This window comes from Equus asinus, chromosome 8 (assembly GCF_041296235.1).
Source record: "Equus asinus isolate D_3611 breed Donkey chromosome 8, EquAss-T2T_v2, whole genome shotgun sequence".
In the NCBI taxonomy this organism is placed as follows: domain Eukaryota; kingdom Metazoa; phylum Chordata; class Mammalia; order Perissodactyla; family Equidae; genus Equus; species Equus asinus.
In genome coordinates this window covers 55,934,965-55,947,766 of record NC_091797.1, presented here as the reverse complement: position 1 = coordinate 55,947,766, position 12,802 = coordinate 55,934,965, and the positions used below count along the sequence as shown (strand labels likewise).

General features: G+C 47.6%; 1 protein-coding gene across 1 annotated transcript in view; it reads right to left on the bottom strand.

Moving 5' to 3' along the window:
• GFOD1 (Gfo/Idh/MocA-like oxidoreductase domain containing 1) overlaps positions 1 to 12,438 on the bottom strand; it is a 106,651-nt gene extending 94,213 nt beyond the window's left edge. Inside the window, exon 1 of the mRNA XM_014849541.3 lies at positions 12,186 to 12,438. Coding sequence (XP_014705027.1) covers positions 12,186 to 12,438 — 253 coding nt within the window. The remainder of the gene's footprint in view (positions 1 to 12,185) is intronic.
• Positions 12,439 to 12,802: the final 364 nt, after the last annotated feature.

The following is a 12,802-nucleotide window of genomic DNA, read 5'->3' as shown; positions in this document are numbered from 1 at the left end:
GGCTCTACAGCGGCCAAAAGAGGAGAAAACCTCGCAGGTTGCCGAGAGGGGTTGAGGAAAAGTCTCCTGTGAGCGATGACAGGAGTCCCACCCTGGCGTCACTCCAGCCCCCTCTGGGCCATCTGCTACCTGAACGACCCCAAGGTGGGGAGGTGTGTCATTTATCTGGTTGCTCATTCCCGTCATCTAATGGGGATTTCAGGAAACTTTCCACAGCACATCTCTTTCTTATGAATAACAGAGTCCTACGAATAAACAGAGAAGGGCATGCCCATACCTCATTAAACATCTACTAATTAGTTTTGAGACACTGATAACCCACTGTGTAGACTCCCTATCATCTCATTCCTGGGAGAAAACAAAACGCACCCCAAAATTTGGGTCCTCAAAAATTCATGTTTACGGGGCAAGCCCGGTGGCACAGCAGTTAAGTGTGCACATTCCGCTTCTTGGCGGCCCGGGGTTCGCCAGTTCGGATCCCAGGTACAGACATGGCACCGCTTGGCATGCCATGCTGTGGTAGGCATCCCACATATAAAGTAGAGGAAGATGGGCACGGATGTTAGCTCAGGGCCAGTCTTCCTCAGCAAAAAGAGGAGGATTGGCAGCAGATGTTAGCTCAGGGCTAATCTTCCTCAAAAAAATTAATGTTTAGATCAAACATAAATGACTGCTTGGTTCACTGTTGAATCCCCAGCGTCGAGATTCGTGCCGTCCAAAAGAACTTTCTGCAATGACAGAAATGTTCTATGCTCACCTGTCCAATCTGGTAGCCACCAGCCAGCCACATGTGGCCTTCAAGCACTTGAAATGTGGCTAAGGCAACTGAGCAACTGAAGTTTTAATTTCATTTACTTTTAATTTTTATGTAAATTTAAAGAACCCCATCTAGCTAATGTCTACGTAGTGCAAAGCACAGATCCAGAGAGTGACTGGAAAATAGCTGGTGCTCAATAAATGTGTTCAAGGGGAGAACGGATGGACAGGAGCTCACCATAAGTTCTGATTAAGCGTGATTCTCTTGTTTATCGAGCACCAACTTTAAACAAACCACTGCTGAAGTCAACAACCTTCTGAGCCAGTACTTTCATCACCTCTGTTTTACAGATGGAAAAACTGAGGCTCAGAAGAGTTAAGCAGAGGACCCACAGGCACGCTGAATGTGGCAAGGCCAGGATTGAAGCTGAGGCCACGTGATGGGGGAGCTTCTTAAAACTGGCCGACTTTTTTCCACTGATGAAAAAGCATTTGGGTGCCTCACTTTACTTTGTACAGAATGACACCAAATTGAACCGGGAACTTTTGCTTCTGAAACAGAGCAACGAAGAGACACAGTGGTCACGTTTGGGGATCTTTTAAAAGCCTAGCCAGCACACGCCCCTAGCAAGGCTCTGTTGACTGACTCTGGATCCCAAGTCAAGAATCAACCACTGCGATCTTTTCCTAAAACCATCCCCCACAACAGCAGACTCTGCAGTAGCCTCACGATCATCATCTCCATGAGCTCTCGCCTCCTAATGCTGACAAGCACGTCCACACGTCACATCCAGCATCCGAGCATCCAAGGAGATGCTTTCATCCTTGCCCGTCAAATAAATCATAGCCCCAGCCCAACAGTGACCCTTGGACCATAAGGGGGTACAACAAAGGGACATCATCCTCCGACACAAGCACAAAACCAGGCACCGAGCTCGGCCAGCTACCCAACCCTCCTCTCCACCATAGCCTCCCCCCGACTCCGTCCCACAGTGGGCTTTGTCTTCACAATGCTTCTTGCTGAATCGATTTCGCAGCTCTTTTCACACCCTTGAAGGCGGCCATTTGTGCTCCTCGCAATGGGGTTTCTTTCCAACGTTCCTGCAAGCTGTTTCCTCTGCCTACCCCAGAGCCCTGTCATCTGTGACTGTCACCATTTAGGATCCAAAGGGAAAGATGCAAGTGGAACTTACTGCTGATGAAGGAGGGGGAGGGGAATTTGCTAGCAAAAAAAAAATTTTTTTTTAATTCTGGGTAAGAAAAATATTTTTTAAATGTTGGACATTCTTAAACCACTCTAACTTTGCCCCAGGCAGCCGACCATAGGAAACAGGGTTTTCCTCAGAGTGTTACTACAGAACTGAGCAGTGCCTTGAAGATTGTATATCACAGAGCCTTCTATATCTTCCTTTCCAATTATTTACATCCTACCCCCTCTTCTTGGTCCAGTTGAAGCCCCACCTCCTCCAAAAGGTCTTCCTGGACCATTCCAGCTCTCAGGAATCCTTTCCTCAGCTTTCAGGCAGCATCCATTATCTGGAGGGCCACCTCCTCAGGGACTCACGCTGCCTGCGAGAAGGGCACTGGGAACCAGCGTGGCCTTTCCTCACTGGCCCCTCGCGTTTTATCTCTAACCTCAAACTCATGTTCCCCTCTCAGCAAAACAAGAGCTCAGCAGTGAACTAGATACAGCCCTTCTGGAAGGGGACACAGCGGTAACTCATCAACTGTTAGAGGAAGCCGCTTCCAGGCCTCACCTGCTGCAAGTCCCTCACTCAAGCACGTGGCGCTTTTTCTGAGGGGAATTCTGTTCAAACACTGTCTCCATTTTTTTCCCTTTGTTTTAGCGCCCTTTATAGACTAGCACTGGGAAGCTACCCAGTGGCCAACCCTTCATCCGATACTGGTATTTTGGGGTTACTCAAGGGTCTTAGGCAAACACTTCCTGGCATTGCAGTGTAACAATCCCTTCTGTTTTGAACCAGCTATTTCATCGCACGGCCGTTGGTTGGCAAGTGCTTATCTTCCAGATCTTACTATCTGGGGTATTTCTCACCATCGCTGACACAAGGCTACAGACACTCAGTAAAAATAAATGAAAAAAGAGAAACACTCTCCAGACGCAGGGCAAAATAAGTGATTGAAAGATCCTGGAGCACCTCAGATGATCTTCACAGTGGAAACGTCCCTCTGAGCGTGCTGAGCACACCCTCGGGGCCCAGGGCACAGCTGAAGCACCGGTCCTCAGCATCCGCTCACATGGTTGTCTGGCTCTTCTGAATAAGGAACCATTGCAATGGAGATCTGGCAAAGTTAATTCTACTTGGGTTAGAGGTTAGTTCAGCTGGGTCTAGCTCCAAAATCAAAAATAAAGGATAGTATTTGAAAACCAAAAAAACCCTACCCCTACCTTAAGAACAAAATTACAAAACCAATGCTTACAACTCCATAATGAGAGAACAAACAACACGATTTAAAAATGGCCAAAGGATCTGAATAGACATTTCATCAAAAAAGATACATGAATGGCTAATAAGCAAATGAAAAGGTGCTTGCATCATCAGGGAAATGCAAATCAAAATCATAATAAGATGATACACATGAACTGTAATGGCTCTAATAAGAAAGACTGACAATACCAAGTGTTGGTGATGATGTGGAGCAATTAGAATTCTCCTACGTTCCTGGTAGGAATGTAAAATGGTGCAGCTGCTCTGGAAAACAGTTCAGCAGTTTCTTAAAAAGTTAAATATATACATTCACACAACCCAGTAGTTTCACTCCCAGGTATCTATCCAAGAGAAACGAAAACACGAGCCTAAAAAAGATGTGCATGCAAATGTTCACTGCAACGTTATTCATAATAGCTAAAAACTGGAAACAATACAAACATCCATCAAATGGTGAACGGATAGACAAAATGCGTTCTAGCCATACAATGGAATATTACTCAGCAATAAAAAAAGGAATGAGCTGCTGATACATGCAACCACATGAACATCAAAAACATAATGTTAAGGGGCTGGCCCCGTGGCCGAGTGGTTAAGTTCATGCGCCCTGCTGCAGCTGGCCCAGTGTTTCGTTGGTTCGAACCCTGGGTGTGGACATGACACTGCTCATCAAACCACGCTGAGGCAGCGTCCCACATGCCACAACTAGAAGGACCCATAACGAAAGAATATACAACTATGTAGTGGGGGGGGGGGCTTTGGGGAGAAAAAGGGAAAAAAATAAAATCTTTAGAAAAAAAAAAAACATAATGTTAAGTGAAAGAAACCAGACACAAAAGACTACATATTATATGATTCCGTTTACATGAAATTTTTAGGAAAAGCAAAACTGTAGAGATAGAAAGCAGATCAGTGGTTGCCTGGGGCCAGGGGTGGGAATGGAGACTGATCACAAACAGGCATGAGGAAACTTCCTGGGGTGTTGGAAGTGTTCTAAAACTTTTCATGGTGATAATTGTACAACTGTATTTTTTTTTTTTTTTTTTGCTGAGGAAGATTTCGCCCTGAGCTAACATCTGCTGCCAATCCTCCCCTTTTTTTTTTTTGCTGGAGGAAGATTAGCCCTGAGCTAAAATCTGTGCCAATCTCCCTCTTTTTTTTTTTGTATGTGGGATGCCTCCACAGCATGGCTGGTGAGTGGAGTAGGTCCACACCCAGAATCCAAACCCACGAACCTGGGCTGCCAAAGTGGAACACTGCTGAATTTTAACCACTCGGCCACAGGGGTGGGCCCTGCTTTTTAAAAAACTTTTATGGAGGTCATAATAGTTTATAACATTGTGAAATTTCAGGTGTACATTATTTTTTGTCAGTCACCATATATATGTGCCCCTTTCCCCTGTCCCTCACCCCCCAGCTCCCTTCCCCTCTGGTAACCACTAATCTGTTCTCTTTGTCCATGTATTTATTTATTTTCCACACATGAGTGAAATCATACAGTGTTTGTCTTTCTCCATCTGGCTTATTTCACTTAACATCATATCCTCAAGATCCATCCACATTGTTTCAAATGAGAGGATTTTGTCTTCAAAAACCTATTTTTTAAAACAGCAATGCTAATGCTGCACACCAACCTAATCTGAGCTTCAAAAATCTATAGTTTCAGTTTACAGATATTATGCTAACTAAAAGAGCATCTCAGTACCCTGAGGGTTATTACAGCTGGAAATGGGAAATTTTTAAAACATTTCATATCATTTTAATGTAAAGTTATTTTTTCTGCATTTTTAAATACTCTACAGGGTATTAACAATTCTCCAGGAAAGTCTAAACCCCAAGGCACCCCAGACTTGCCCGAACTCGAGAGGCCAGCTTCCCCAAAGCCCTGTTGACAGCTCTAGAACTGGTCAGAGTGAAGGGTCAACGTGGCTCTCAGCGGTGAGCAGGTGAAAGCCTTTGCCCCGACATTCCCCTTGGCTTGAGTCTGAACCCAAAAGAACTTTCACCTTCAACGTCTTCCTGCTTAGAGGACAATGTTCGGAGAGTGCTCTCCTAGGGGCCCCCACCCACCAGCAGAACTCACTGGAGCAGCTTCTCCACCAACATGTCTTTCCAGATCCACACTTAGGTGACACATTTGCCAGGTGTCTCATCGTCCAGCTTGCCTGGCCAGGTGGCCTTGATCCAGCCAAAATTTGTATTCATCAAGGTTCTCCAGAGAAACAGAACCAACAGGATATATAAAGAGAGAGAGACAGATAGATTTATATTAAGGAATTGGCTCATGCATTATGGGGACTGGCAAGTCCAAAATTTACAGGGCAGGTCAGCAGCCTGGAGACCCAGGGAAGACTTGACGTAGTTTCCAGTACAAAGGCAGTCTGAAGGCAGAAATCCTTCTTCCCCAGGGACCTCAGTCTTTTTCCTGACCCCTGACTCCTCACTCCTTTGAGGACACACACTAATACTTGAAGACAAAGGGCCTATGCCTCATCACAGGCCTCTGTTGGTGCCCACCACGCAGGAAGAGCTTGGCAAAGGCTTGCAAACCAACAGACGACCACAAAACTCCATGCAGTCAATCACATTTACCTACTTTCCCATCACGTTCCTTAAAAATACATACATCCTAAATTTAATAATAATAATGACAACAACAAGGCCAGCATCATTAGATCATCACGTATATTTTTCCCTTCCACTGTTTCACTGTGGTCATTATAAAAGCAGAAAATGGCAAATGTGTATTTCGTAAAGTGAATAAAGAACCTACATAATCAAAAAATGTCTACGTTTGTAAAATCTTCAACCCAGTCTGCGTTCTTATAATGAGCGCCTTTCGGGAATGTGGTCCAGCTTTGGGAGTGTGACGGATGATCACCCTCCACCCCTCCTGCCCCCCAGTAGAAAGGGCCCCCCGGCATTCTGGGACGTATCCCCCCACACTATGAGATCATCACCAAAAAGACTGAGCCAGGAGAAGGCATTGGGCACAAGCAGGGACAGCTGGGAGTGAAGGGCAGAGGGAGGGCTGTACTTTCCAAGGGGCCGAACCTGTAACATTTGCACCTGGGAGCTGCCTGTGGCCAGTGTTCCACCCACCACATGGGCCCACGATGCAGAAGAGGCTGGTCTACAAGGGACGGACGGTGAAGCTGACACACGGGGAGGAGCAGAACACAAAGTGACAAAATTCCTAGAGTTCATGGTTTCCAGGCACCTGGTGAGACCCAGCTACATCCCTCTCCTGAGTTCCACGGGACGGCCCTGCATCTTTCTCACAAGGGCTGATCAATCTTCCCAGGAGCATGGTGAGTCCCAGGTTAACACCATCCGCACCTTCTAGATACATGATCTGATACATGTGAAGCAAGTACTAGATTCTCAGCAAATACAACATCTAAAGCCTGGCTTATGCACATTGCCTTTTAAAAATAAGAAAACTTTTTTTTTTGAAGATTGGCCCTGAGCTAACATCTGTTGCCAATCTTCCTCTTCTTTTTTTTTCCTCCCCAAAGCCCCAATACATAGTTGTATTCACTAGCTATAGGTCCTTCTAGTTCTTCTATGTGGGATGTCACCACAGCATGGCTTGATGAGTGATGCTGGGTCCACGCCAAGGATCCAAAACCAGCAAACTCTGGCCACTGAAGCGGAGTGTGCGATCTTAACCACTGGGCCACGGGGCCAGCCCCAGAAGTAAGAAAATGCTTAACTGTATTTTCTGAATCTAGCAGGAGAAAATCGTCTCATCAGAAAATATGAAAAAAAAAAATCTTCAAAGACACCGTTTGGAATAAGCTAAAAGAATTGATCACATTGGGAGGAAGTAAGACTAACATTTATTGAGCTTATGCAGATAACTAAGGGGGACTTCAGGCTAGGTCTTTACACACCCCCTCCCATTTTAATTGTCACACCCACCCTATACGATAGTATCAACTCCATTTTATTGATGAGAAAACTGAGGCTCAGGAAGGAGGGTTCCCTCTCCCAAAGTCACACAGTTGTAACCTGACAACTTTTCCTATCATTGGTGAATCAATAATAGGAATTGGTGAATCCTATCTGAATCACAACATCTTATATAATGATGCTCTTTGCTGGGCCATGATTGCTCTGAATCAAAATACATAACTAATTGCCTGGGTATTTCTTTCTTGGTGAAACCCTTAAAACATGCTATTTACTTCCACTTTTTTATTTTTATTTTTTGGTTCTTCCCCAGTTTCAGGTATCAAAATGCCCAACTTCTTCATTTGGCTTCTTCCCATTCCAATTTAAACTTCTGCAGAATTGTACATTTTCAAAGCCAGATAGCATCAACGAAACAATCACTCAACTGCACCTGATTTCAGTTAGACGCAATGAGATTGGTGATGCTTGACTTTTCCTAACAGTAAATAGAGTCATTTCTTTCATTTACATAATGCCCCAGGGCTTCCTCCACTCTGCACCAAATTGATAGACCAAAATCGTTTCACTCAGTGCTCAGGGGCAGAAACTCGGAGAGTAAAACGCAATGACCTTTCCCACACAGTCTTCAGATAGGAAAAGATCAAGAAGAGACTTCAAGGAAGAACTGGAAATGCAGAGTTTGCTGGGATTTCACAACAGTTACCATCCAGTCCAAATACACCATTCATTATCTGCAGCCGGATCTCTACCGGTGTGGCAAGCATAGCCAGCGGGTCCTGTCTCAACCCCGTTTCCTCCCTGCTCTGGCCCCTGTCCGGGCAGCCCTCCTCAACCTTGAGCAACTCCTGACACCGTGAAGTGGGACAGGAAAGGAAACACAGCTCCAGGACCTCAGCTAATGATGCCAAACAAGTTGGGGCAGGATCCATGTGCAGCAAGATCAAAGCTCAGCAAAACCCCACAGCCTTATTCACCATCTCAAAGGAGCTTTCCATCCCATAGAGAGGCTTCCCCAAGAGAGTCTGCACTACCATCCCCCAAAACAGGGGCAGGGACCATGAAAACAGATGTCACATTACACACAAAGGCCATGGGTATCTTAACACTTCCCTTGCCAGGTTAATTACTCACGGCAGGGGATATCCTCTTTTCCCAAAGGCAGGGAGCCATCACCTCTCTGTGTCCGGCTGCCTCAGCATCCACATCACCTGGGAGCTGGACGGAAATTCTGAATCTCGGGTCCCGCCCCAGAATCTGCATTTTGACAGGATCCCCAGGTGATAAGACAGCACGTCAAAGTTTGAAAAGCACTGGGCTACTGCAAGCAAGACAAAAATGTCATTATTGATCGACACATCCTGTTTATAACCTTTGCCTTCCCCAAACATTCATTCATTCGTCATTCAACAAATATTTACAGTGTGCCTACTAGGTGACTCAGTGCCAGGCACCGTCTAGGGGAGATAAGGCCACCCTGGTGAGCAGAGCAGATAAAAAGCCCTACCTGGAAGAACTTCCATGCTAGCTGGGGAGACGAATAACAAAGAAGAGAACACGCAAATGAATGAAAGAGATCATCACAAACTCCCACAGTGCTACCAAGAAGACAAAGAGGATGATGGTGGGCTTTTCCTAGAAGTGATAGAAGCCAGGAGCAGAGACATGATCTGGTCCACAGTTCTTCAAGTGCGATAATTCGGGCAGCAGTGTGGAAGCTGGAGAGAGACACAGGTGGGGAAGGGCAGGCTGGAACCTAATTCAGAAACTAGGGAAGGGCCTTGTTCCTTCTATGGAGGAAGCAATGACGCAGAAGAGGGAACAGATACAGGAGAGATTAAGGAGATGACATCAACCAGATTTGGGAACTGATTCCATGGGTAGGAAACACATGAATAAAAGATAACTCCAATCTCACCTTGGCTGCCATTATCTGAGAGAAGCAACTGAGGCAGAGGAGCAAATTTAGGGGATGGAAGAGAAAGAACTAGTTCGGGGGAGGCAGAATGGTTTCAAATCCCTAGTTATACGTCCTCGGGCAGTTTGACTCAGGTCTCTGAATTTTAGTTGCCTCATTTGTAAAACAGGGCTAATGTCTATCTTGGAGGGTTATTTTGATCATGAAACGAAATGTTTTGTATACAGCACCTAACTCATTGCCTGGCACATAGTGGTACTTAACAAGAGGCAGCCCTGGTCACCGCAGAAATTATACATTGTAGAAAAGCAACAGAGAAATGCCTAGCTCACTAAGGTATGGATTTCAAGGAAATCTTTTTCTTTGGGGGTTTTTTTGGTGAGGAAGATTGTCGCTGAGCAAACATCTGTGCCAATCTTCCTCCACCTTCTATGTGGGATGCCACCACAGCGTGGCTTGATGAGCAGTGAGCAGGTCCGCACCCAGGAGCCGAACCGGCGAACACCGGGCCGCCGCTGAAGTGACCACTACAACACCAGGCCAGCCCTCAAGGAAATTTTTAGAAATTAAAGAGGGATGTGTGTGATTCAATTGAGTCCAAGCTGCATTCCGCTATGGTCCCTGGACCAGCCTCTCATCTTGACAGGCCCGTGATCAGTTACGGGTACTGATGGAAGGCCACAGATCTCTCGCCATTGCTGGGCAAGCAAGTCCAAGCCCAGGCCTTTGCTAAAAGAAGGACAGTTCACCAGGACTAGTCAAGATGGGCTCGTTTCAATTCCAGGCAAACACGAGCGCTCTAAACCCCCAACGGCCAGACCAGCCTGGTAACCGCTTGGGGTTTTCCACTTCCTGTGTTGTGTGGGTGTCGAGCCTCCAACAGTGACAGCAAAGCGAACCAAGATGACCACCCTGCTGTGTACTTACAGGCTCTAGAAGGAGCGTGATGTCCGGGAATTTTCCAGTGAAGATGAAGTCGGGAATGAGACGAGGTCCAGCCACATCTAAACCCAATGCCTCCACGCTTTCTACAACCACAGACTACCTCACATTACCTGCAAGTCAGGAATTTAAAAAAATATCTAATACCTACCACGAAAACATGAACCAAACCCCATTCCTTAGTCACAATTATTAAACTGAATCTATTTCTTACGCCTCTTACACTTGGTTTTGAAGAAATAACTCCCATTAGTCTTGTCAAGGAAAAAAAACCGAGATTTTTTAAAATAAGAACAGACGTATCCAGAAATGTATAATTTGTGCCACTTCTCTCGAAGCCAGAGGCCCCAAATACTTTCACGGCTAAAGTTCCAGAGATGGTCAGAAAACAGGAATATCCTTGTTTGCCACATTGCCAGCCTCCTGGAGACACACTCTAGGACTGCTCTGTTGGTCTGAGTTGGAGGACTGTGCTGCCAGAGAGGGGAGACGCGATGTTACAACAAGGTCTTTCTGATATGACCAGCCATAAGCCCTCTAGTAGAGATGGGGCTCAAGACGGACCTGTTTCATGTAATTCCCCTAATAGATTTATGCTACAGGATGGCTATAATCTATGCCATATGCACAGATCCATTGCAAGCACAGAAGCTAACTGTACTATCAACATATACATTAGATCAAACAGAAAAAGAAATATTAGCCAGAACCCAATGACATTCAATTCAAGGCCAAAGAAACCAGGCCACAAAGGTCAGAAGCTTAATAAAATTAGCATGAAAACTGACTGCCGTGGGCACCCTCCTTCGGAATGCTATGGGATGTCCCATCTGAGTCAACAGCAGAACGGCCTGATAAAAACGGTTTTCTAGGGAAAAAGAGCTCTACGCTTGGTCAGAGGTCTTTGAAGATAGAATTAAAATCTCTGTACATTTCACCTACCCTGAATCCATACCCGTTTTTAAAACTAAAACATTCTTTCCATGACTACATAAATTACCATTGGTTTCTGAGTGCTGGCCCTGTTCCTTCCAGTCTTTCCCTTGGAACTCTTCTCTAAGCTGGCAGCCTGTGCCATACGCATTGTCTCTTTCCTCATCAATAACAATTCCAACTTTCAAGGGTAGGCAATACATTTTCTCCGGAGAGTAAGGAGTGTGCATCTTCCTGGGATTGTCTTAGGTGTGTGTGAGAACTGCTGATGCACAAAACATGCACTTTTTTCCTCTGGGCATGGCACACACGCCGATACACTGTCTGAGATTGTTCAGTCCGCCTGGGTGAGGTGGGCAGACCGGATGGTGAGGCGTGGTGAGCTCACCCCCAACCGGCTAGTCAACACCAAGGATTTAAGGAATTAAGGAGGGATTGTTGCACGCTTCCAAGTGAAACTGGCAGCGCTGGGCCTTTTCCCACAGGTGCCTCTGAAACTACTACGACCATCCCCTAAAAATCTAAGACTGTAACTCCAGATCTGCGCAGAAGACAACTCCTAAGCTGCCGCCCTGGAAAGTTAAATCCCTCTGGTTTTATCAAACCAATCTTTACTAACCTACGGCCCGGTCCCCGCCCCCGCCCCAAAACGTCCCAATAGATTCCCCCCAACCCCCCTCCAACCATTCCCGCCATCCTTGCTTTCAGCAAAGATGAATGATTCCCGCGGATGGTCATATCTCTAATCTCACACTAAACTAACTCACAGTAGAAAGAAACAAACTACGCTAGCAGAGCGCCACAGCTGCTAAACGTCAGGTAGTCTATCGCCCCTAGGAGCAACCGAGACACGTGTGCAGCCCTTTATTCAGGCGTTCCTGGGCGCGCACTCGCCTCTCTCAGGCGCGCATGCACGCACACACTGGGGCACCACACACACAGCCGGGGTCTGTTTTCTCCCCCTCAGAGCTGCCCATCCCCAGTACTCAGCGTCTGGTCTGCCTCGTCCCCCATCCCCGGAACACACGCCTCTGCGCCACACACGTGGGGAAGCGCGTCCAGGAGGTGTCAGAAGGGAGGAGAGAAGCGCAGAGGTGGGAAGGCCACGGATGAGGAAAAAGAGAGCTCCGAGCGGAATGTCGGATCTCAGGTCCCCAGGTCAGAGCAGACGCCGTGTGAGCTTCTGGGATGAAGAGGGGGCGAGAGGAGAAAAGCAGCAGAGAAGGAAAGGAGAGAAGGCCGAAGGAGAGTTGGGGGAGGGGGTCGCTCACCCAGGGTTTTGACAGCAATCTGCCTGGTGAGGGGCGGCGGCAGGTTGATGCACACCAAGTCCACGTCCTGATGCAGCAGCACCTCGTCAATGCGGCTGGTGTAGAAGGGGACGCTCATCTCCTTGGCCAGCTCCTCCGCTTCCTCCGGCGTGCGGCCCCACAGCGCCTTCACCGCGAAGCCCTCGTCTTTGAGCAGCGGGATGATGACACGGGCCGTGAGGCTGGTGCCGAACACGCCCACCCCGGGAAGCATGGCTGCTCGGGTCCGTCTGGTTCTGCTTTAGCTCGGATCTCCAGTCGAACACGCGCACACACACCCCTCTAGCCACTCCTGCACCCGGCTCACTGCGGTGCTCCAGACGCCGTGCACCGGGCAAGACGCCCAGGTGCCGAGAGCGCTCCGAGCCGCAGGCGGAGCAGACTCGGGGCTCCTCAGTACGGTGACTGCTGCAGTGTCCGCCACGCGGGGCTCGCGTCCTTCCCGGACGCGGCGGCAGGGATCTCCCCGGGACACCCGAGGCCCCAAAGCCCCGCGGAGCCCCGGCTCAGGCGGCGCCTCCGCCGCAGCGCCGGCCGGCTCCGTGCTCCCAGCCGAGGCGGCTCCATGGCCGGCTCAT